This window comes from Sminthopsis crassicaudata, chromosome 5, assembly GCF_048593235.1.
Source record: "Sminthopsis crassicaudata isolate SCR6 chromosome 5, ASM4859323v1, whole genome shotgun sequence".
NCBI classification, from domain to species: Eukaryota; Metazoa; Chordata; class Mammalia; order Dasyuromorphia; family Dasyuridae; genus Sminthopsis; species Sminthopsis crassicaudata.
Window position 1 is genome coordinate 7,296,312 of NC_133621.1, and position 22,350 is coordinate 7,318,661.

General features: G+C 56.1%; 2 protein-coding genes across 2 annotated transcripts in view; one reads left to right on the forward strand and one right to left on the reverse strand.

Moving 5' to 3' along the window:
- Nucleotides 1–1,084: 1,084 nt before the first annotated feature.
- ANKMY2 (ankyrin repeat and MYND domain containing 2) lies at nucleotides 1,085–21,388 on the reverse strand. The gene is made up of 10 exons (XM_074268747.1): nucleotides 21,083–21,388; nucleotides 17,529–17,593; nucleotides 15,090–15,228; nucleotides 14,418–14,516; nucleotides 13,340–13,500; nucleotides 7,910–8,124; nucleotides 6,900–7,035; nucleotides 5,936–6,064; nucleotides 5,019–5,160; nucleotides 1,085–3,395 (listed from the first exon to the last, which is right to left on the reverse strand). The coding sequence occupies exons 1-10, from the start codon at nucleotides 21,147–21,149 to the stop codon at nucleotides 3,208–3,210; spliced, it is 1,341 nt and encodes a 446-aa protein (XP_074124848.1). The 5' UTR covers nucleotides 21,150–21,388; the 3' UTR covers nucleotides 1,085–3,207.
- A 481-nt stretch (nucleotides 21,389–21,869) lies between these two features.
- Nucleotides 21,870–22,350, forward strand: part of BZW2 (basic leucine zipper and W2 domains 2) — a 64,349-nt gene continuing 63,868 nt past the window's right edge. The window contains 1 exon segment of the mRNA XM_074268748.1: nucleotides 21,870–22,000. The gene's annotated coding sequence lies outside the window, so the exon portion shown is untranslated.

The following is a 22,350-nucleotide window of genomic DNA, read 5'->3' on the forward strand; positions in this document are numbered from 1 at the left end:
TAGAAGGGCCTGATCTTGGATTTAGGGAGCTGGCCAGATGCAACGTAAATCTAATAATGAGCTTCGGTACACCCAAGGTGCAGGGAGAGGGAGGCTGATGACTAAGCACCTTTGCCTCATCTCAACTCGATTCACTTTTGAGTCCCTGGTCCTCTTGAAAAATGGATAGAAACATTAGCTATTTGCCAGGCCCACACCTGGCTGCTCGAGGGTCTTGGAAAGGCAAAAGGCAAGACTTGATTGTACCTTTCAGGGAAGGGGAGTAGGGAACCCCACAGAATCTGAGGGAAACTGGAAGTTCTAGAGAAGTTGAGAGACTCTAGAGAGTCCAATTCAAATGATCTCAAATACTTTTACCACCAGCTGACCGGGCTACCCAGGCTGCTCCTGGAGACTTCCAAGGAAGGGTCTTAGCCATCTCCCTAAGCAGCTCCTCCCTCCTCGAAGCAGCTCCCTTAGACCCTTTGCCTGATGTCCCACCTAAATCCCTCATTATAGCTTCCAGGCACTGACCGTGGTCCTGAATTCTGGGATCAAATCTGTTCCCTCCTCCACAGGACAGATCTTCCAAAACTCATCTCCCCCCTAACCCTTCTTTTCAAAACTAAACCTCCCCGAGTTTCGGGGGGTCTCCCCGTGAGACCCTTCACCACGTGCTCCAGTTCCTTAGGGTCACTGGAAACTGGTTCAGAAAGCTGGCCAGAGTGGGGGGGGGGGCACTGAGACATGATGAGGTCGGGGGTGGGTTTTCTGGGTATTTGGTCACAAACACCAACTGAGAATTCACAGACACTCTGGGCTCCATGTCTGTCAGCTGCAGCTAAGCTACAGGCCCAGGAGCCCTGCTCCCACGGCAGATTTCTGGGGATGGAGGAGACTCGGCCCTTTCCCCTAGTGAGGCAAGGTCTGCTCATCTAACAGACTGAGAAAAGCTTCCCACTGACATCCCCCCCCCCACCAGCCGGCCCTGCGGCCTCCCCTGTGGCAGGCTGGGCTGTGGTGGGAGGGTCAGAGCCAAGTACCTGGAAATTGCAGCCAGTTTTGTGGGGGAGCCTCCAGATCAAGAAGGAGAAGGCCAATACTGTTTGGATGAGGCAGCAGGTTTATTTGGATTCTCCCGAGATGGAAGGATGGGGCGGCCTCCGCTCAGAGGCTGCATGTTCTAGGTCAGCTAGCTTCCAATGGCAGCTACGCCCGGGGCCTTCTGAACAGGACATTGCACGGATGGATCCACAGACCCCCTCCCCCCATGCACACACACCGGATAAGACTGGAAGCCCAGTCACAACTCTGGAGGACTTTCAGGGGAAGGGAAGGTGGAAGATTTCAGGTTCCACACTGGCTTGCAAAGAAATCCCATGAACTTTCCCTAAAACAGAGAGGGCAAGACTCGAGCTACGTGAACAGATTCCCTGCTGGCTGGGCTTCCCCCTGGGGGACCGCAGGCCTGCAGGGAAGACGAGCTCCAAGCACAAGTAGTGGTCAGTCCACTCATGATCGCCTCTGGCCACAAGCACAACTCTGGGCAGTGGTCAGCGCACCCGTGATCACTTCCCGGCCATAAGCACAATTACTCACGATGGCCTTCCTCCCCAGGAAGCCAGAGTCACTGAGTGTGCATGAGCATGCACATTTCCCTCCTCCCACACAGCACCTAAGGATGCAATCACACTTGGGGACGAGACCCCGAGGCAGAGAGCGGGACAAGATATCATTTGTATTCTCTGAATTGCAGCGTTTTCCTGGGTCTGTCCTCCAGGGTGACTCCCCCCTCCCCTCCAGTGTTTGCGAGCTTCCCTTCTTGGGGATACCTTGAGAGCAGATCCCCTTCCTCCCTCAAGGGAGGGGCTGGCCCTGCCCCGCTTGTGCTGGGGCTGACCCCAGATACTCTGCCATGTGGGCAGTGGCTGGGACATTCTGCCAAGAGCAAAGTGGGGAAAGAGCTCAAAGGAACACCGAACGAGCCAGCCCATCTCGCCATTTCCTTTCCAGCGCCGTCTTTCCTGCTTCCAAGTAGTTAGACAAAGCTCTCGCCCGGAGTGGACTGGAGCGTCACGGCCAACCTGGGAGGGGCTGCTTGGGGGAAAGGAGCACGTGCTTGAGACAGGGAGGGTCCCTTCCATCCTTGAAAAAAAGCTTCTGGAAGATGCTGGAGTTAGTGGGAAGATCCGGGGGGCTTCGGGAAGGTGGGGAGCTTGGGGCCGTTCCAGCACCCCGGCCAGCAGGAGTGCCGGGAGCCCCTCGTTGACTCCAGCGCCAGCGCCATTCAGGCTGGGATGGCAACAGGAGGCCCCTAGGCTGCGGCGCCTGGCTTCAGGCTGTGCTCCGGCTCGTGGGAGCCGCTTCTCGGGGCTCCATTGGGCAGAAGGTCTTTGAGGGAGTCTCTTAAACTGTCGACATGTACACAGAAGACACTTTCAAAGATGGAGGGCAGCCATCACGGGGAATATGGCCATGAACCAGACACATCCAAAGAGAAGGGCCACGCTCCCCAGACCGTGTGACTGGACCTTGGGCTCTGTGGTAGTGACTAACGCCTCTGGGTTCCCGTCAAGGACTCTAAAAGACTTGAATGTTCTCACATCCTAGAGAGGAGACTTTCAGTCCAGGCTGACACGGTCAGGTGACCGCTGCCCACTTACGGCCTCTGTCTCTGTACTGGGATTTCCAGGGCTAAACAAGGGGCTGGGCCCAGAGAAGGGACTTCATGTGTGCCGACTGGCTGCCCTACCGGTAATAGCCAAGTCCCCCCATTGTTTGCGAGCTTCCCTTCTTGGGAATACCTCGAGAGGAGATCCCCTTCCTCCCTCAGAATGGGGGCACTCCACGGCCGGCCCTGTCCCGCTTGTGCTGGGGCTGGAAGTGGCTGGGACATTCTGCCAGCCAGAGACACAGAGGAAAAGCCATAAGCGTGATAGCAAAGGGTGGACGGCAGAGGCGGGCCAGTCGTGGGGCAAGAGCTGGGGTGCCTGATGGGTACTCTGGGTGCGGCGCCCTCCAACGTGATAGCAAGGTCCCCGGTGCTGGGGACCACGTGGGATAAGAAGGGGCGAGGGAGCACACGCCCTGCAGTGAGGGGAGGGCACAGCGTGGCCGTGAATAATGGGGGATAGCCCTCTGCAGCCTCACAGGGCTCACACCTCGAGGAGGAGGAGGAGGCCTGGGCTGTTTGTCTTGTCTCCTGGAGAGCTACAGACCCCATGGGCCCTACTCTTCTGGCTCCCTCACCCTCCCTGCCGTGTCCTGGAGGCCCGCGGCGCCGTCTGCCTCCGAGGCTGCTGGGAGGGCCTCTGCCTTTTCCTCCTGGGCCATGTCTGCAGGCTCATCTCCGGTAACTCCAGGGTCAGGTTCTGGCTGCTCCTCATTAGGATTCGAATCCACATCTAGCTCTTTTTCTGAGGAAAAAAAAGAAGTCACCAGTGAGCACGAGTCCACGGCGACGCTCCTGTTCTCGGTCTCATGACTTGTCCATCTGAGAGCGACTTTTTAGGGCTGATGATTACCTCCACGTGTCCACGTTAGGAGCAGTGTGGTTCAGGAAGCAGAAAGGAAGCAATCATGATTGGGAAACTCGCTGGGACGGGCCATTTCCTGAGCTCCCAGGAGAATAGATTTGGAGCCAGAAGAAGGGATCTAGTCCCCCCGGCCTTCTTCCTGAGGAGGGACTGAGCCCAAGAGCTGTGAAGGACCTGCATGGCATCAATACAGCTTAAACTGGAAGGAACCAACCCCCACATTTTACAGATGAGGAAACTGAGGACCAGGGAGTCTCAGTGGTTTGTCACAGTTCAAAGGAGCCTTAAATGGCAATGCCAGGGATGGAACTTGGGTCCTGGGCCTCCAAGTTCCGCACTGTTTCCACTGGGCTACACTGCCTCCAGGATAAGGCCTCCCTGAAGATGTAGCTCAAACTGGAAATTTTGCAGGCGAAGACACGGAAGCTCAGAGAAAGAAAGCAGCCAGGTGGCGCCACACTGCACAGAGAGCCAAGCTAGGAAGGCTCATCTTCCCAAGTTCAAATCTGGCCTCCGACACTCCTTAGCCATGTGATCTTGGGCAAGTCACTTCACCCTGTTTACCTCAGTTTCCTCATCTGTAAAATGAGCTGGAGGAAATGGATAATCACTGCAGCATTTTTGCCAATAAAACCCCAAGTGGGGTCATGCAGAGTTGGACACCTCCCCACTACAGCCTTATCCTGGTGGAAACCCCATTTCCCCCGTATCTGTAACCTTTAAGTCTAAGGGGGCTTCTTGTGGCACCGAGAGGTCACACAAGCAGTGCAGGTCTGGGACTTGACCAATTGAGAGGCCACTGCAAGTGTGTGGGTGATCTGCACCAAGGGCCACGAGGAAGCTGGCGGCCACGTGAACAGTGAGAGGGGAGAGATGTCTGGCAACTAAGTGGACACGTGGGGTGAAAGATAGCGAGGAGGGGAGGATAATGCTGACGTTGCATCAGGAGGCCAAAACCAGAAACGAGCACTGAAAGTGTAGAATGGTAGGTAGAGGACGGCTTTTTTAGGTAAATCTTGAAGATTATAAGCTGGTCTGTCAGCCTGCCTGGGTAAGGGGGATCTCCACAGTGGGAACTTTCCACACCCATAAAATCCTCCCGGGAAGGAGAGAAGCCATCGTCCCCTCCCGAACGTCAGAGGCCCGGTCCGCATTTCCCGTGCTTGTCACCCCAAGGCAGGCTAGATTCCTAGCGCTCCTCAAGTCTGCGCTCTTCCAAGGCTTTTCTCTCTTCTGTGCAAGGTGGAGGGGAAGGAGGGGGGCAGAAGAGCCATTTCATTTCCTCAAACATTTCCTAGGCACTTATCTGAGGAAGTCATTTTGCTAAGCTCTCTGGGAGAGACACAAAGGCAAAAGATGATTCAGCCCCTGCCCTCCAAGAGCTTACGTTCTAGTAAGGGTGGAGGTCCAGCTGACTAGTCGGGGCAGCTCCCCTTCCTACCACCCGCCTTCAAACTGCCTGGCCCGAGAAGTCAGAGGAGTCCATCTACAAAGGCTACTTACCCATTTTCTGTCTTTCCTCTTGCCTCTTCTTCTCTTTGGCAGCTTCTAGCTCTTGTTTCTCATAGGCAGCCTTCAGCTCCTTACAGACTTTTTTATGGGTGAACCAGTGGATCTTCTGGCAATTCTGGTTGCAATAAATGACCTGCAAGTGACCAAGGAAGGCACTTCTGGGTCAAATCATTTCTTGAGAAACCCCAACTTGCTTTTCACTGGAAAAATTGGATTTTTGACACCACGTTCACGAATCCAATGAAAGCATTTGCCAAGTGCCTGCTTTGTGTTAATATACCCGTGGCAAGCATGGGATCGGAAATGATCTCAGCTTCGGTGTGCAAATGAGCCTCTTGGATCAAAATGTGCTTGGCTGAATGAGAGGTGAGGGTTAGGAAGAGCAGACAAATAACAAGAGAGAGATTAGGGCAAAAACTAGGCTCAGAAACAGGACAGTGAAAGTAGAATGGAAGAGAGTCACTGACTTGGAAAAGCAGAAGAGGGCATTTACTTCAAGGGTTGATGGATACGGGAATGAATGAAAGAATGAAAAAGCATTTAGGATGTGTTTACCATGGGCCAAGCATATGCTGCAAATGGGCCAACAAGGAACCAAGGAGGTGCTGTCAGATCCCTGACCGGAAAAAAGGAGACACCGGGAATTCCGAGTGGAAACTCCTTGTGCTCTCACGGCACCCAGACAGTGCCAAAAAGATCCCTGTCAAGGGAGTAAATCCCGTGTGTAGGATTCTGGGGAGGACGTGGACAGAGTTTGCATGGGGTAAGAGCACGTCGCAGGGGCATAATGTGCCATGTTGGAGGGAGTCCCCATACCAAGGAGAAGGCAGACCCATCTAAATGTCTACGATGGCCCACGATCCATTTGGGCTGATACCGCGCCAGCAGGGTACGACCGCTCGGCTTACCATTTTACACACTGAGCATCTCTTGTCTGCTCCCTTTTCTCCACACGTGGTGCAGAACTCGACATCCACGAATCCTACTTGACCAGTGATGGCTTGCGTGAGCACAGAGAAGGCTGTGGGATCGGAGCCCTGCAGAGGGAGGGAAGGCGCACATGGCACAGTCGGATGGCAAAAGGGAGACCCGACGCAATCACCAAAATGAGCTCACAACCAACGGGGCCCACGCAGGCCCAGAGATTCCAGCTGTCTGGAGCCACGTCGGCCTTAAACCCACGGGAAGATTTTAATGTGGCGCGTTTGTAAATTAAGATTAAGGGATCCGAGTTCATTGGGAGGTATGTCAGGTAGCCAATTTCATGACTATAATTGTTAGTTCAGGACAACAGGGCCTCTTCTTAATGAAACAGTAGGCTCTAAGATTACATGGGGGGGGGGGGGAGGAAGAAAGTTCCACATCATTATCCTGGGTTACAGAAGGGGATTTCCTACATCTCGGCCCAGGGGTCACTGAGTACAAATGGCCATCCCTTCTCCTTGGGAGGTGAGGAAATAGGAGTGACCGGCCCCCAAGCCCCCGAACATTTAGAAATCTCCTCGTGGCTTCCAGACACCGAGCGGGGCCGTGGTTGTGACCAGCCTGCTCGTTGCTTTCCTTTATGGGCTTAATGGTCTCCGACTTCCTATGTCCCAGGTGGGCTGCCCAGCTCCTCCCCATGACAGTCGGGCCAGAATGGAGGGGCTGCCGCGGGCAGGACGGCCCCCTCCTCACTAAGCCATGGCCGGGGGTACGAGTGAGGATTCTCACTTGGGGCGAACACATCCCATCAGGGGTCCCTTCCAAGCCTGAGATTGGTGATCTTGGAACAATTTAGCCCAGATCCCAGTGGCAGGCAAAGAATGAACTTGGCCCCCACCCTGTGGGCCCGCCTGACCTGCAGCAGTGTTGGCTCAGAGTGGCTCTTACAATTTCGACGGGGGCGATGCTCCTGACGAGCTGCTGGAGGAGGGTGGTCTCGCAGTAAGGGAACTTCCGGATGCACTCGCGAATGAACTTCTCCTGGTAGACGGGAAAGCCGTCCGACTCTCGGCCTTTTAACAAACTAGAAGGACAAAGAGAAATAGCTTAAACCCTCGCTCTCCCGGGGCTGTGATTTCTTATGTGAGACAGCTACAAGACTGGGCTTCGATGCCCCGTGGGGATCCCGGGCACATCCATGAGCCCTGTGGGTCTCAGTGCTCTCCCCTGTAAAGTGGCACCTGCAATTCGACGTGTCTAAAAGGGAGTCGGTGGCCCCGATTCCTGGTTGCTCCCCAAAGGCCACATCCGGTCTCCAGACCGCAGCCTTCTCCCTGGCCGTCCCCTAAGCCCTCCCTTCCGCTGCCTCCTTGCAGCCTTCCCCCATTTTTCCTTGCTGCGTGTCCCACCCTTCTGTCAAACCCTGTTGTTATGGAGGCTGCGGCAGCCTGCCCCTGTGCAGGGGTCACGGGGCCTCGGGCTATGGAGGCTGCGGCAGCCTGCCCCCGTGCAGGGGTCGCGGGGCCTTGGGCTCAGAGCTGAAAGGGCGCTGGGGCTGCTTGCTTGGACACTCTCATTTTCCAGATAACGGGGAATTCCACCTCCTGCCCTTGGACTCCCACAGGTGGGCGCAGTCCGCCAGGCAGGCCCTGATGCTGGACTGGCTTGAGGTCCCGGGGGAGCCCGGACCTTGGCTCTCCCACAGTCTCCTTGGGGGCCGGAGCCAGTTGTGCCTTCCCTGGTCTCCCCAGCACTTAGCTCGGCCTCTGGCTTGCATTGGAATCAAGCTCCAACCATGATGCTGGTTCCACGGCCCATCCCCCTGAACACCCGGCCATGCCGTTGGATGTTAGCTTTGGAGCTGGGGGTGCACCTGGACTCATTTTTTTGAGGCTCTGGTGCCAGGCCCGTAGAGCCCACTCGCGCTCCCTGCTCGCCCCCTCCCCCCACAGGCTCACCTTTTGATGAAGCCGTCCAGTTTGTCCTCCCGCTCCGACAGGAACTTGGCGCACTTCTGGAAGACGCAGCTGAGGTAGTGCATCTTCATGGCCAGGACCTCGTTCATGTCCCGCTGCTTCATGCACTTCTCGCAGATCAGCTCCATCACGCGCGCGCACTTCTTCAGGGCATCCACTTCCGCCAGCAGAGGGTTCTCTTTTACGAGCATCACGATCTGAAAGGAAGAGAACATACTCAGAAAGGTGTGTGGGGGCTTCCTGAGCGCCCCCCGAAAGGGCTCAGAGTACAGTTTGTGGGCACAGCAGCGGCCGGCATTTCTCTGCTGCCGGAAGGTTTACAGGACACACTGTACGGTTCCTAGGTAATACTCCCTGGAAGGCAGACACTCTGGTACCCATTTTACAGATGAGGAAGTGAAGGCTGAGAGGTCAAGTAAGATGAGTCAAGAGTCACACAGCGAGCAAGTATCTGGGGCAGGTTAAATTCGAGTTTCCTTGACCCAGGCAGCCCTCCAGTCACAGGGCTACTCCTGCTTTGACTCAACTTCAGGGAGTGTTCTCTGAACAACCAGCCTTCCAGTCATTAGTGTCTCCGCGGCTCCCGCAGGGCCCCAAGGGACGGGAAAGGAAAAGAACCCCAACAGAGGGGAGCACCCCACTGCAGCACTGCCGCCGGGCCCGGAATAGGGCAGAACCCCGGCCTAGGGACCCCCTGCGTGGGGGAGAGCAAGAGAGGCCTCTGTGCAGCTGCCGGCCTGGAGAACTGAGACCCACCACAACAGTCAGTCAGTCAGTCAGTCAGTCAACAAGCATTTAAGTGCCCACCATGAGTCAGGCCTGTGCCGGGAGGCTGAGGATACACAGCCAGGCAGTCCCTGCCCTCACGGAGCGCCAGTTTGGGGGAACAAATAGTCCAAAACAGGACAGAGACAGCATCCGGCAAAGGGGAGGCCCTCCATTAAGGAGGCCCGGGGGGATAAGAAGAGCTCCGGCCTGGAAAGGTGCTCTAGAAAGGCCAAGGGGATGAGCAGAACCCATGGCCCAACTGTGGCAAGAGGGGGGAATGGGGACACCCAGAGCCCCCCAACACGGCCCAGTTGGGCTCCCAGGACTGTCCCAGTCTCCACACCTGGGCAGCCTTGCCGCTCCTCCGGCAGCCCTCAGGGCCCCTGGGGAGCCATATCAAAATGCTGCTCCTTTTCCTGACAGGAGCACCAGGCTCAGGGCACAAGATGCTTTCTTGAATCTGTTTTGGTTGAATGTTTGTTACACGGTCTTGCTTTGCTCGTTAACTGAAAACGCACAATTTAATTTAAAAATGAAGATATGCAAAATGTCACCTTGCCCATCCCCCGGAGGGGAGCCCCCCTCCCCACGCCTTCTCAGAGTTTCTGGCAAAGTCTCAGCCGTCTCTGTCTGCCACGGCCTCTGCAGGAAGGAAAAGCAGCCGAAAAGTTTTCCCTCCAAATACACTCCCAGGAGGTTTCTAAGGAAGTGCTGGGGCCGGCTCCCCGTCGTCCCTTGTGGCTGGTTGGGGGTCGGGGGGAGGAGGGAAAGGGCACACTGAATCCGCATGATCATAGTTTGGGCAAAAAGGGGAAAGGTCCTGACCCTCCCGCCCTTGGGTGCAGCAGGCCACGTGGGCTCTGGGCCTGCTCTGCAGGGGCCCTGCCCCTAATGGTGCAGGCTCCGCCTGCTTTGTACTTCAAGAGCAATCCCTCAAAAGGCCTGTGGCTGGTCTGAGGCGTACTGGCCAACCAGGACTCTCTCCATCTCTCTCTGATTCCATCTCTTACTCTCTCCCTCTATCTCTCATTGTCTCTCCATCTCTATCTCATTCTGCCTCTCACTCTCTCCATCTCTCTTATTCTGTTTCTTACTCTCTCCTTCTCTATTTCTCTTATTCTGTCTCATTCTCTCCATCTCTTATTCTGTCTCTCACTCTCTCCATTTCTCTTACTGTTTCTTACTCTCTCCCTCTCGATCTCTCACTCTCTCCATCTCTTTCATTCTGTCTCTCACTCTCTCCATCTCTTATTTTTTCTCTCACTCTCTCCATTTCTCTTATTCTCTCTGTTTCTTACTCTCTCCTCTTTCTCTCACTCTGTCTCTCTCTCTCTCCATCTCTGTCTCTCTCCTTTCCCTCTCTCTTCTCTTCTCCTCTCCTCCTCCCATGGGCTCAAACACGCACTTCTCAGTTCCGGCAGCTTATGAGATTCCGCTAACCTGCCTGCCTGAGCCCATTTCTCAGAAGAGGAGGAGGGCGCACCTTGGCCGCCCTTGCCTCCCCGTGGCCCATTCCCTGGAGCTCTGCTGCCCTTCCTTCCCTTCCTTCCCTCTAGCTTTGTTTTTCTTCTTTCATGATTCACGCCGCAGATTCTGGGCAAAGAGCCCAAATCCCCCAGTGCTCCGAGACCCATGGGGGCCCAAGCCAAGCTCTGCTGCCATAGCGACCCGTGGGCCCCGTGCACCCAGCTACAATGCAAACATCCATCACTGGGCGGGGGGAAGGGGGAGGGTGGAGGGAGCTCCAGGTGTCCGTGACCCGGGTGGCTTCGCGGCTGTGGCGGCCGGTCCTGTGCTGCGGGTTCCCTGTGCGCATCATGCCTCATGAACGGGGCCTCCTGAGTGTGGCTAAAAGAACTCTGGCGCCCAAACTTGCCTAAAGAGGCCGAGCCACAGGAGGGAAGAGAATTGGTCCGACCTGGGGGCCCAGGAAGGGGGCCTGTGGGAGCTGAGCCCCTTTCCCCTGGAGGCAGACCCCGGAGAGCCAGTAGGGTGAGCTTCCTGAGCAGCCACGCTGGGCAGTCCGAGGCGGCCGGCTCGCCCTCCTGGGAGTCTTTGCAAGGCTGGCCGCCCGCCTCGGGCATACTTAGGCTGCTGGGAGCTCCCTTCCCGCCTGAGATGCTGGCACTGCAGGTACAGGACGTGACTCCCAGCAGGCCCAGTGGCTCCCAAGTTCTCCTGATCTTGTAATGTTCATCTCCTTTTTAACAAACGAGTCTCTGAAGTAATATCTTCGTTATGTTGTCAGCCTCTAACGAGTTTGGTCCAAGGGACTCCAGGCCCCTCGTGGCTCCTGGGAGGTGAGGTCACCTGAAGAAAAATCTCGCCGGCTCTGTGAGAGGGAGCGGGGTCTCCGGCCGGAGGCCGCTCAGACAGCCGCTGGGGGTGGGCCGAGGGCAGCGGGAGAGCCCGTGCTCTTGGTCTTTGCCTAAAAGGGCCAGGTCAGTAATTTGAGAATTCAACTGTTTTTTAACGGTCAGAATTGAGGGTGAAACGGTCTCCAGGAGTCACACAAAGTTTCCACAGAAAGGAAGGCTCCCCTCAGCTCTGAACACCCCGGGAGCATGGAAGCCTGGGCAGCAAGAGCAGGGCCTGGCTCGGGGTGGGGGTGGGCACGGGAGGGAGGCAGTCTCTCTGGCCGGAGGGTCACTTCTGGCAGCATTTAGGGATTCCACACAGATCGGGCTTCAGGAGCGAAGCCTTAGAGCTCACCCTGGCAGGACCCTGGCCAACGGCAGGGCCACGAGCACGGGGCACTCCTGCTGCTCCCTTCTCCCTCTCCTTCCTCACCTGGTGAGGGCAGCAGAGCCGTGCTTGGCCAGACTCCCGGGGCTCCGGGACCCGGCACTCACCGGCCCAGGTGCCCAAGGCCACGCTCTTCCTGGGGGTTCCGAGAGGGCCCTTGTGGGGGGAGCCCCGGCTACTGCCCCCATCTCCAGGCAGCTCGCCAGCTTCCCCCTCCTCTCCCAACCCCTGAGACTCTGAGGCTAGTTTCCGAGCCTGTGAACCACAAAGTCCCCGCTTTCCTGCTCCCCCGTCTTCCAAGGCCTTCCATGTTCTGGCTGCCCCTCCTGCAGCCTCTGTTCTTGCCCCTGCCTTCCTTCATCCTCGGCCTCCCTGCGTCATTGAGCCTCACCCCCTATTGTCCTTTCTGCTCCCTCTCCCTGGCCCAGGGAGGAAAGCCTCCCTCCTCCTCCCTGCTCTGCCTCTGAGATGGCCTCACCCTCGGGCTCACCTGGCCTCAGGCTGCCAGCCCCTGGGATGCACTTGATTGTCTCCTTTCTCAGGCTGGTCAGGCCCTGTTTGGTCTGGGTTTCCATCACCCTCAGCCAGGTCGGGCCCTGCTCGCTCTGCCTCTCCATCACTCTTTTTTCTCAGGCTTGTTCAGTCTGGGTCTCCATCATTTTCAGGAAGGTCGGGCCCTGCTCAGCCCCCTCCTCTCCCTGTATCCACCTCAGCTGTCACACTAGAGAACGTCAGGTCCCCACGTCAGGTCCCCACGGCCAGCCTTCCCGTGTCGTCACAGTAACCTGTGCCCGGCCTCAGCCCCAGAGTCCTCCCATCCACCTCGGCTGCCTGTAAGCCTCCTCCTAGCCCAGACGAAGAGCTCCAAGACTGGCCCTTTCTGACCCCAGCCCGCCAGCTCTCCCTCCCCCTGCCGGGCTGTCTGACCCTGTTCTCAGTCGCAGCACCCTCCGCGTCCGGCCAGGCAGCCCACCCCCACTCCTTTTCCAGCCTGTCCGTTCTCCCTTCCCAAGGCTGCTCCAACAACCAACTTCTGCATTTGGATCCAGCCTCTGCTCCTGTCCTGCCACTAAGGCCTCCCCAAGCTCTTGACCTGCCCGCCTCCATCAGCTTCTCAGTCATCCCGGCCTGTGGCACCCGCCGTGGCTCCCTGTCCCCTCTCCCTCACCCCCATTTATGCCATCGTATTCGGCCGGGCCAGTCCTGTGAGCACCCCTTCTCTTCCCAGGGTCCTTTCTCTGCACTTGCCCTCCCCCCCTCCCCACCAGGCTCCTCCCTAGCCTCGCCTCCCCCCCTCCCCACCAGGTCCTCCTCAGCCTCGCCTCCTCACAGCTGCCCAAACAATCCTGCAGTCCGGCCCTGACCTCCCGAGGGTCACAGCCCTGGACACTGAGTCAAGATGCCCCATTTGGGGTAAAACAGGATACCAAAGGAAGCATTCTGGCTGTACGTTGCCACTGAGGGGAGAGTAAAAGCCCCATGGGAACGTCCGCTCTGAGTGCGGAACAGCAAGGACATGGTCCGAAGTCTGGCCCTGGGACTCAGGCTCAGCTTCCTCACCTGGGAGCTGGAGATGAAAGGAGCCCACCTCCCCCTGGGCCCTGCCCTGCCGCCCATGCCCGCTTCACCATCATGCCCTTCCTGATGGGGGTCGACCTGGGAACGCCAGCCCAAAACGCTAGTCCTGAACTTTCCCCCATTTCGGGCCACCTGACCAGAACCCGGCCTCTCCACTCGGGCTTTTCGGTCCGGAGTCAGGGTGCCCGGCTCCTCCCTGGCCCTGAGATAAGGGCCTTGTTGTCTGGCCTTGGGGACACCCTAGTCCCAGCCAAGGTCCTGAGACCTGGCGAGTCCCCGAAGGGCAGAGAGCCCAGAGCGGGCTGCCTGCCAGCCCATTACCTTGACGGGATGGAGATTGGTGGTGGTGACCATCTTGTGCAAGGGTCCCGCCAGCTTGGGGGGCAGCCGGGGCTCCTTCTCCAGTCCCTGGGGCTTGGTGTAGTAATCCAGTCTCTCCCGAGGGCAGAAGTTGTTAATCACGGTCACGCAGTCGTGCTGGCCTTTGGAAAGAAGCAGCAGCTGAGAAGCCTCATCCCGGGACAAGGCCCGGCTCTCCTCCCCCCGGCCTGGGAGGAAAAACCTGGGCCGCTGTCTGCCTCTTCCCAGGCCTTCCCCACCAAGGCTGGGGCAGGGCCCCTCCCCAAGGCAGAGCCTCAATCCAGAATTTACCCATCAGTCTCCTTCTGGCGCCCTCAATAAAACAGTGGGAACTCCCTGAAGGCAGGGCCCCTTCCCTGTTTGTCTTTACGTCCCCAGCACCCAGGAGAGCTTGACACCTACCAAAGGTGCACTTGACTGGGGGAGCACAGAGAGGGTAAATGTCCCAGAGGTACACGGCAGTTCCTCACCTGCCAGCTTGTACCCTCTGACGACTGACCTCCTAATTGCTTCCTCTAAGGAGTCACAGATTCCTTCCAGGCTCACCTCTCAAGTGCTATCTTGGTTTAGAAGGCTTGTCTATCCCCCAGATGTCAGAGCTCTCCCTCCCTCTCGCACTTTCACTTATTTGTCTACATGTTGCGTGCCCCAGAAGAACACAAGCTCCTTAAGCACAGGGGCCATTTGTCCTTTTGGTCTCTGTCTCTCCATCACCTACAGCAGGTGCCATAAAGGAGCTGAAAAGACACACGGCTTTTGTGAAGGACTTCCCATCCTTCTCCTTCTCTCTCAAGAACTATAAGAGCTTGCCACGCCTGCCCACCACCCTGCCCATAATGTGTGCCCATTTAATGAAGGCCACCCAAAGCAACTGGCAAGGAGAAGGGAGAAATCTGCTGCCAATATTCCAAAACACTACGAACAGTGACGTCCAGGGGGCACTTGAAACGTCAACAGATTTGTGTCCCAAGGAGACGTTGTTCGACAGGTCTTCTTACAGCCCCCTTGATTACTCGCCGACAGTATTCGACTTAATTACCCACAAAGGCTGCCATCTGTGCTGCTGTCCTGCCAACCGAATTCACAACGTCCGTGTCTGCGCCAGCTTCCAACATTACCCGAGTAATCTCTTTATTTCCTAAAATCGAAAGGAACATATCCTTAACAACAGCATAAGTTTAAGCACTTTTCCCCAAGGCTCCCGAAAGGCTTTATCTGGGGAGTGTTTCTGTGTGTTATAATTGGGATTCTTTGGCTCACAAGGCACAGGAGCTGGGACCCCCTCTCTGCCATCCCCTGGAAATGACCTGCGGGGGGCGTTAACTCCATCAGCAAGACCAGAGGCCTCTTTCCAAAATTACTGATGGGCGTGCAGACAGGAGAGTGCCTAGGACTGGGAATTGGGGAAATCTGGATAAAGATCCTTTCTCAGATACTTCCTGGCACAATGTTGGGCAAATCACCTAACTGCTTCATCTGCCACTAGGCTTTGGCTTTGCCAAAACCACATTAGGCTTCAACTTTAAAAAAATCATCATCATCATCTCAGCTTTGGGGGAGGGAGAGGAGAATTTATCCTAAAAACCCTCAGTTGGCATCAGAGCAGGATGATGGCAAAGGGAGAACAAAAACCTTTAAGGTTGGTGGTGACAATCCAGGGAACGCTAGCCAGATGGGAGCACCCGAAAGGCCGGAGGCTCGCCCGACTCACCAGAAAGCCCGGCGAACATGAGGGCCGTGTAGCCGTGCTCGTGTTCGTTGCAGTTGACGTTAGCCCCGTGCCGCAGGAGCATCCGACACATGTCGATTTTCCCTTTGTACGCTGCGTGCATGAGCGGCGTCATCCCGTGCTTTGGGCAAAGGCAAGGAAAGGGAGGTTCAGTTACAGGAGGCCAGTTCTTCCTCAGGCAATTTCTGCCCAAGAGCTAATCGTGCCTGGGTCCCCGGTGGAGATTGCGGCTCCATACAGCACGGATATGGGATGGGACATCAAGGGCATGGACGCTTTTGGGCAGGGTCCCCCTTCCCAACAGTCCCCATGTTTTGTTTTGTTTTTTTAATCTCAATTTCTTTTTTAATAAAATTTATTTTTTTATTAATTTTTATAATTATAACTTTTTTTGACAGTACATATGCATATATATATACATATATATATATATATATATGTATATATATATATATATATATATATATATGTATATATATATATATATATATATATTTTACAACATTATCCCTTGTACTCCCTTCTGTACCGAGTTTTTCCCCTCCTTCCCTCCATCCCCTCCCCTAGATGGCTGGCATTCCCATACATATTCAATATCTTATAGTATATCCTAGGTACAATATATATACGTACAGAACCAAATTTTGTAGACAGCCCCCATGTTGGACTGCTCCACAAGCACGATGAACAAGAGGATTCTCTCACTTAAATACGTGCATTTCTGGGGTGCCGGGGTCAGAATGGCAACGGGCATCTTTTATTCATTGGACAGCAAGGTGAAAAGGGCTCATTCCCAGCACCTGAGAGGACCCATGTCTAGGGAGATGCTCATGGGTGAGCCATTCGTTGCCCTGCAGGGCAGACCCCCTCAGTTCCTCCCACAATGCCTTGGTCTGAGCCCACAGCTGGGACTCAGTCAGTGTGGCCCTGGACACAGACCCTGCCTGAGGAGCACTTCTGCTTCCACAGCAAGTTTAGGGCCCAATCCCAACTCAAGTGAGGCCCTTCCTTTGAAGTCCCAGCCAAGAGCAAGGTGACAGACACATTGAAAGACAATGCAAGGAAAGCCGTAAAAATCCAACTGTTTGAGATGTGGCCAATAGAGACTCTTGGGACTGCCAGTTAGCGGGGCTCCTGAGAGAAGCAATGGCTCACGGCTCTAGGCGATAATATAGGAATGTCTTTTTCACAGCAGGAAGACCCCACCCCAAGGCACCTGCAGGCTGACCTTGCCCACCACTGAATTAAAGGGTCAGACCCCCTCCTGATGATGCTGCCCATGAGGAGCACCAGGCCCAGGATCAGAGGTTCAGTGGCTTACAAAGGTCACATGGGAAGTGAGCTCTGAAGCCGTGCTTTTCCCAGCGAACAGCTTCTCCTGACTCCGGCCACAACCGGCTCAGTCTAGTCAGATGCTGCAGCCCTTTTAGGCAGACCTGGACCTGCCTCATTTTCTCTTCCCTGGCACTCATGAGGCCCTCCAGATGGTCTGCCTCCTGCCTGGTCCAAGTTGAAGGCTGAGGACACCCTGTCCCCTCGATTACCCAGGAGAAGAATGAAGGTCATGGAGAAGCTACACAGGACAGGGCGGTGTTGGGGCTTCATCTGAGCCCTCAGCCTCCGAAGCCTCGAGGCCCTTCTGGTATTCCCGAGGGACCCAAGCTCAGCAGCAGACTGTTCTTCTGTGGGTGCACAGCCATCCCCTCCCCAAGCCTGGAGCCCCTTGGCCGCGAGCAAAAGCTCCAGCCCAGCACCATGCCCCTGCTACTCCAGGTCGCTTCAAAAACATTCATCTGCCACGAGCAGTGGCTGGCCTGGAGTCCTGCTTCTCCAGACCATCCCCCCCTTCATTTCCTGTTTCCACTGTGTCTCCTCCAGGGTTATTGCATCCTCTCCTCCTCCTCCTCCACTGCCTGCTCCCCAGAGGGCCCTGGAGCTTGTGCTTCCCTAACTCTGACCTTGCTCTTAAATCCTGAGAACTGGCTTCTTCCTCAAGCCCAGGAAGTCTTTCCCATTCTGGGCCCATCGCTAGGGAAGCGCTCACTGGGCTGACGACCCCCAAGGCCTCGGCCGGTGGTCGGCAGCAGGCTTAGCTCTGTTCCACACTGAGTGCCTTTAATTGGGGCAGGTACAATGTCTTTAACTGTGCCGCCAAGAAGGGATGACAAAGGGCATCTGCGTGGTACTTTCCACTGGTTCTCAGAACAGAGCCGGGATTTTTGACCGTTCCACGTCTGCTCAGCTCCCCATCCACCCCAGAACTTCCTGCTGGCCAAGACAGGCCATTTCCTTAATGGAACGAAGGAGAATGGGAACCTGAAGGCAGATCCCAAGAACGTTCTGAATGCACCCAGGAAACAACCCTGCCTCTTACTCTGTAAATCCTGGGCCCTCAGTAGAAGCCAAAAAACTTTTCTTTACCTCATCCAAACAGTTGACACGAACATTCTTGCTTCCCAACAGTCGGCCGGCCTCTTGGACATTTCCTTGAAAGAAATCACACATGAATAATACTCAGAAATGCATTGAAAACTGTTTAAAAGCTGCCCAAAAAATTGCTTTATACAGCTAGAAAAATAATAACCAATTTCAGGTGGAAGAACAAAATATCAAAAGTATCAAGGGAATTACTGAAAAAAAAAATAAAATAAAATGTAAAGAAAGGTAGCCTGGCTGTACCACACCTAAAACTACATCATGAAGTGGCAATTATCAAAATCATTTGGTACCTGTAAAGAAACAGAGCACTATGGGTGGAACAGATTAGGTACACAAGACATAATAGTTTATAATACTGTTTCATAAACTCAAAGATTCCAGAGTCTGGGATAAGAACTCACCATTTGACAAAAATTGCTGGGAAAATTGGAAAATAGTAAGGCAGAAACTAACCACAGAGCAACATCTCATACCCAATTGGACAGTTCCCTATTAACTTGTTTGAAGGTTGACCCTCCCCAGCTGTTCTGTGCTGACTTGATTGGTGGGACAAATTGGGGGAAGTGACTTGTGTGGGAGGAGGAGGAGGAGGAGGAAGAGGAGAAACTTGGGTTATGGAACTCAAGCTCTCTCACACTCGTGACCAGGCGTTGGAGGGTGACGGTAAAAGATCAAGAATAAAGACGTTTAGTGATCCTGACTCCGGCTGATTTCTGGGAAGATAGAGTTCCAGCACATTGCCTAGATGGCTGAGGAGCATCTCCAGAACTCAGTTCTCAGCTTCACTAAACTGGGCATCCATAGAGTGAGCCTTGAGGGCAAAAGAGCTGGTCTAGGGAGGGATGAACTGACCTGAGTAAGATCTGAGCAGGTCAGAACTGCTGGGACAGAGAGTAGGCACCTGGCCCCTGCTCTGCCAGCCTGATACGGGGTCGACGTAATGACTAGGGCAGGGATAGGGAAGAAGCCCATCATAGTTGTGTGGCTGGACAGCAGAGAAAAGGAAATCACTGCTCTGTGCCAGTCACAAATTTATGAAACAAATTGGCCAGGGAATGCTTTAAAGTCAATAAAGTCCCTTGACCCATGGCAGCATTCATGATTAAAATTTCATGTTTATATTAGCCAGGAACGTGAAATTCCAGTGGCCCCCCTCCCCCTGCAAGATCTGCTACTGTGGCTAAGTGGGGCAGAGGGGCTCTAAGGACCCTCAGGGCAAGGGCCAAAACTCCCAAGGACCAAGGCTGGCCACCCTGCCAGGGCAAGGGGGCTGCAGCAGCAGCAGCCCACCAGGCGAGACCGCCTGGTTCAGTTGGGAACAGGATAATGGAGATAATAGAGAAACACAGAAGTCTTGCCAAAGGTGGGAGGACTCGGAGAACTGGGTTCCAACAGAGAGCTCATTGTTCCTGTCTTCTCTTCCCTCAAAACAGTTTTACTCTACTTAATGTGGGTCAGCTACGCCTCTCCTCTAACTGGGGGGGGAGGAGCGGGGGGGGGGGCTCTTATGCAAGGGTGGAGAGAGGCAGGCCATCTACACCTCGGGGAGAGGAGGTCACGCTTCTAAAAGATGAACAGAAGCTGGGATGAGGGCAGCATCCTGCTCAAGCTCTGTCAAATGGACACCCAGTCTCTGCTTGGAAACTGGGGCGACTGGTCTGCCCCACTGTCGGATCAGAGAGCCAGTCTGCCCAGGACGGCCGCTGTGGCCTCCCGTCCCAGCACTGACCCAGCAGCATACAAGCCCCTCTCCTAGGATTTGGTTGGTGCAGGGAGCTCCCTCACCCATGAAGACGGGCACTTTCTTTCGGAGAGCTCGGTCAAGGACTAGGAGATGCAGTGACTGGTCTAAAGTATCCCGGGCATCAGAAGCTTGCCTTCCACTTGTGGCGTTTCTCTCCCAAATGACTCTCTAGTAGCCACAGAGTAAAGGCTTCATTCATTCATTGCTTACAGGAAAGAGTGAAAGGGAGACTGACAGCTACCAGATTTGGCTTCAAATGCTCTCTGATCACGTAAACCTCGGTGACCTTAGCCACGGCCCCTCTGGGGCCTGCTTCTGACCGCTCTGAGGGTCCTCCCAGCTTTGGCCGTCTGAGCTCCTCACACTGGCTACCGCCAAAGTCTTGGCCCAAATGACCTCACTCCCCTGGGCCTCAGTTTACTTATTTGCACTGCACACATCTTAGGGACCCATTTGCAGTCTGGAGAAAGAGCTAAAAGGATAGGAAGTGTGCTAGTCTGGGAGGTAGGGGATCAGGACTCTAAATCTAGTCCTCCCATTTACCCTGTGACTTTGGATGGGTCACCTGATTTCTGTCTGGACCTCCTTTCACTTCTGAGTCTCCTTTCCTTAAGATTCCAGGTTTGGGGTCTATTACAGCTTGTAATCTTCGATTAAAAAAAATATTAATCTATCCTTTTAGACGTAACATTAAAAGTGTAAAGGAATCTCTGCCCGGAAACCTGGTTTTTCTGGAAAGTTAATTCTTAGCTCCGTTTCCCAAAAGGATTAGGAACTTCTTTGGGCGACCTAGTCCTGGGTCTGCCCTCCCTTCTGTGATGGCTCCTGTGGCCGAAGACCTCAAACCCTCAGCAGGGGCAGGAGAGAGATGGGGGCCTTCCATCCAGTGCAAAGCGGTGGACATCAGCGGTCCTCTCCCGTCACACTGGGGGCTATGGGAGGCAGTTCTAGCTCTCGAGTTTTCTCCATTTTGATCCTTTTCCCTAAGATTTGTCCATCGGCCACTGATGGTTCAGGAGGCCCGCTGGCTCAGCATCTTCTGCTTGTGGTGCAATAATTCTCCTTTCGGGGCATGGTAGCCAGGTTCCAGGACCTAGCACTGAACGGGGCTGGGAACACAGGGGGTTCGAAGTCCCCAGGCACCGTGCAATAGGGAAGATGTGGGCACCTGAATCCCCATTCTCCGAGCCGCTGGAGGCCTGGGGAGCTGCCGGGGAAGGAGTCATAGGAAGGAGAGGCCCAGAAAGCAGTGGTACCCGTGGGAGCGGTGGGATCTAGGTGGGCCTAAAAGAGGAGACCCGGTGAGTCCAGAAAGGCTCCCACGTGTCCGGGCGCTCCTCCCCCTCCCAGTGCCGAGGCGGGGCTTGGGATTCTCCAAAGCCCCGGCAGTAGCTAACTCTGAGGCCGGTTGGCCCTGGAAGCGGAAGCTTCTTCCCCAAGCTGGGGAAGGGGCGGGGAATGGGAGGGGGAGTTAGGTTTGCATGCAAGAAACTTGCAATTATAGATGGCACCGTGACTATTTGGGGAAGGGTACACAAGGCCGTTAGTGGCTCCCTGGGGCCACATGTTGGGGGAATAGGTGTCCCCGTGGTCTGCAAGCCTAACCGTCCCCTGGAGGGGGGGAAGGGAGGCCTGCAATTCGAGTCTCAAAGCTCGCTCTCCCTGGCTCCCTGACCCCCTTCGTCCCCGTGCCCGTGCCAGCCCGGAGGGGAGGCAGCCGCTCCGCCCCAGAGCCTTTCACGGCCCAGACAGCAGGGGCCGGGCCGGGCCGGGCCGGGCCGGGCGTCCTCACCTTGCCCGATGACTTCCAGCAGCTCCTTCTCTTCCTGGGTCAGCTCGCCTTTCTTGGGAGGAGCCATGGAGGCGGCCGCCGTACGCCGGGCTTGCAGGATCCTGCTCGCCCGCTAGCCCGCTCGCCCGTAGGGTTCGACCAGAGAAACTTTGTTGCGCTATTTGTTGCAAACCTTCCCTCGGTGACCCCGGGAGAACCTCAGCAAGGATACAAAGTAGCAAAGCCCCGCCACGGGCAGCTCCCGCAGCCTCTCCTCAGAACAGCGCACGCAGAGCGCCTCGGGCTCCGCCTCCCGCCCGCTCCTCCTCCTGTAGGGCCAGCCAGGGGGAGGGGAAGAGGGGGAGCAGACCATGAGACCAGGAACCAAGGGGAAGGCGTAATCGTTCTCCACATGCCTCACGTGTGTTCTAGGCCAGCGAGGGCTCTGGACATTTTAAACTACTTATGGATTCTTTTCTTCTCCTGGACTGCGGCTAGGTCTGAGTCGGGAGGCCCCAGGAACTCCCAGTTTGACTCTGAATCGACATCGGGAATTTCAGTTCCCCCCAGCCTCTGGGTAAATGGTGCAGCCCGAAGAAGAGCTGGAGGGGGAGGAGGAAAGAGAGGGCGGAGACTGGAGGTCGAGGAGGAGGAGGAAGAGGAGGAGGGAGAGACTGGGAATTGAGGAGGAGGCGGGACCCAGTTTGCGTGGGGTGGGTGAGACCAAGACTGGAGGAGGAGGCGGAGCCAGAGGATTGGGTGGAGCCGAGGAGGAGGCGGGCTTTAAGAAGGGCGGAGTCGAGGGGAGGCGGGGCCTCGCTGCTGTCAATGTGTCTGTCCTTCACTGCTCCATTGTCTGCTTCCACCGCCGCCGCCGCCAGCGTCTCTCGGCTCGAGCTCAGCCTTCTCCGGCCCCGCTGCCCGCCCCCGCCCGGACAGGTAAAGGTGGCCGCGCGGCTCGCGGGGAGGGGAGGGGAGGACCGAGGAGGGGCGGGGGGAGGAGCCGCGGCCGCCGCCAGTGGCCCGCGCCGCCGGCCGAAGGGCCCGCCGCCTCCCCTCCGTTCCCGCTTCTGGTGCTGTCCGGCACGAGCAGCGCCTCCCCGGCGGTCCCGGGCGAGTGGAGGGAGCGAGGGCGGGCGGCCTGGGCGCCGCGGGGAGGGGGTGGCGGGAAGCGGGGCGCCGCCCCGAACGCGGGAGCCTCCTGCGGGGTGCGGGCTCCAGGTGAAAGGCGGGAGGGGCGAAGGCGCGCCCCGCCGGACGGGTCTCCCCATCCCCACCCCCCCAAGCCC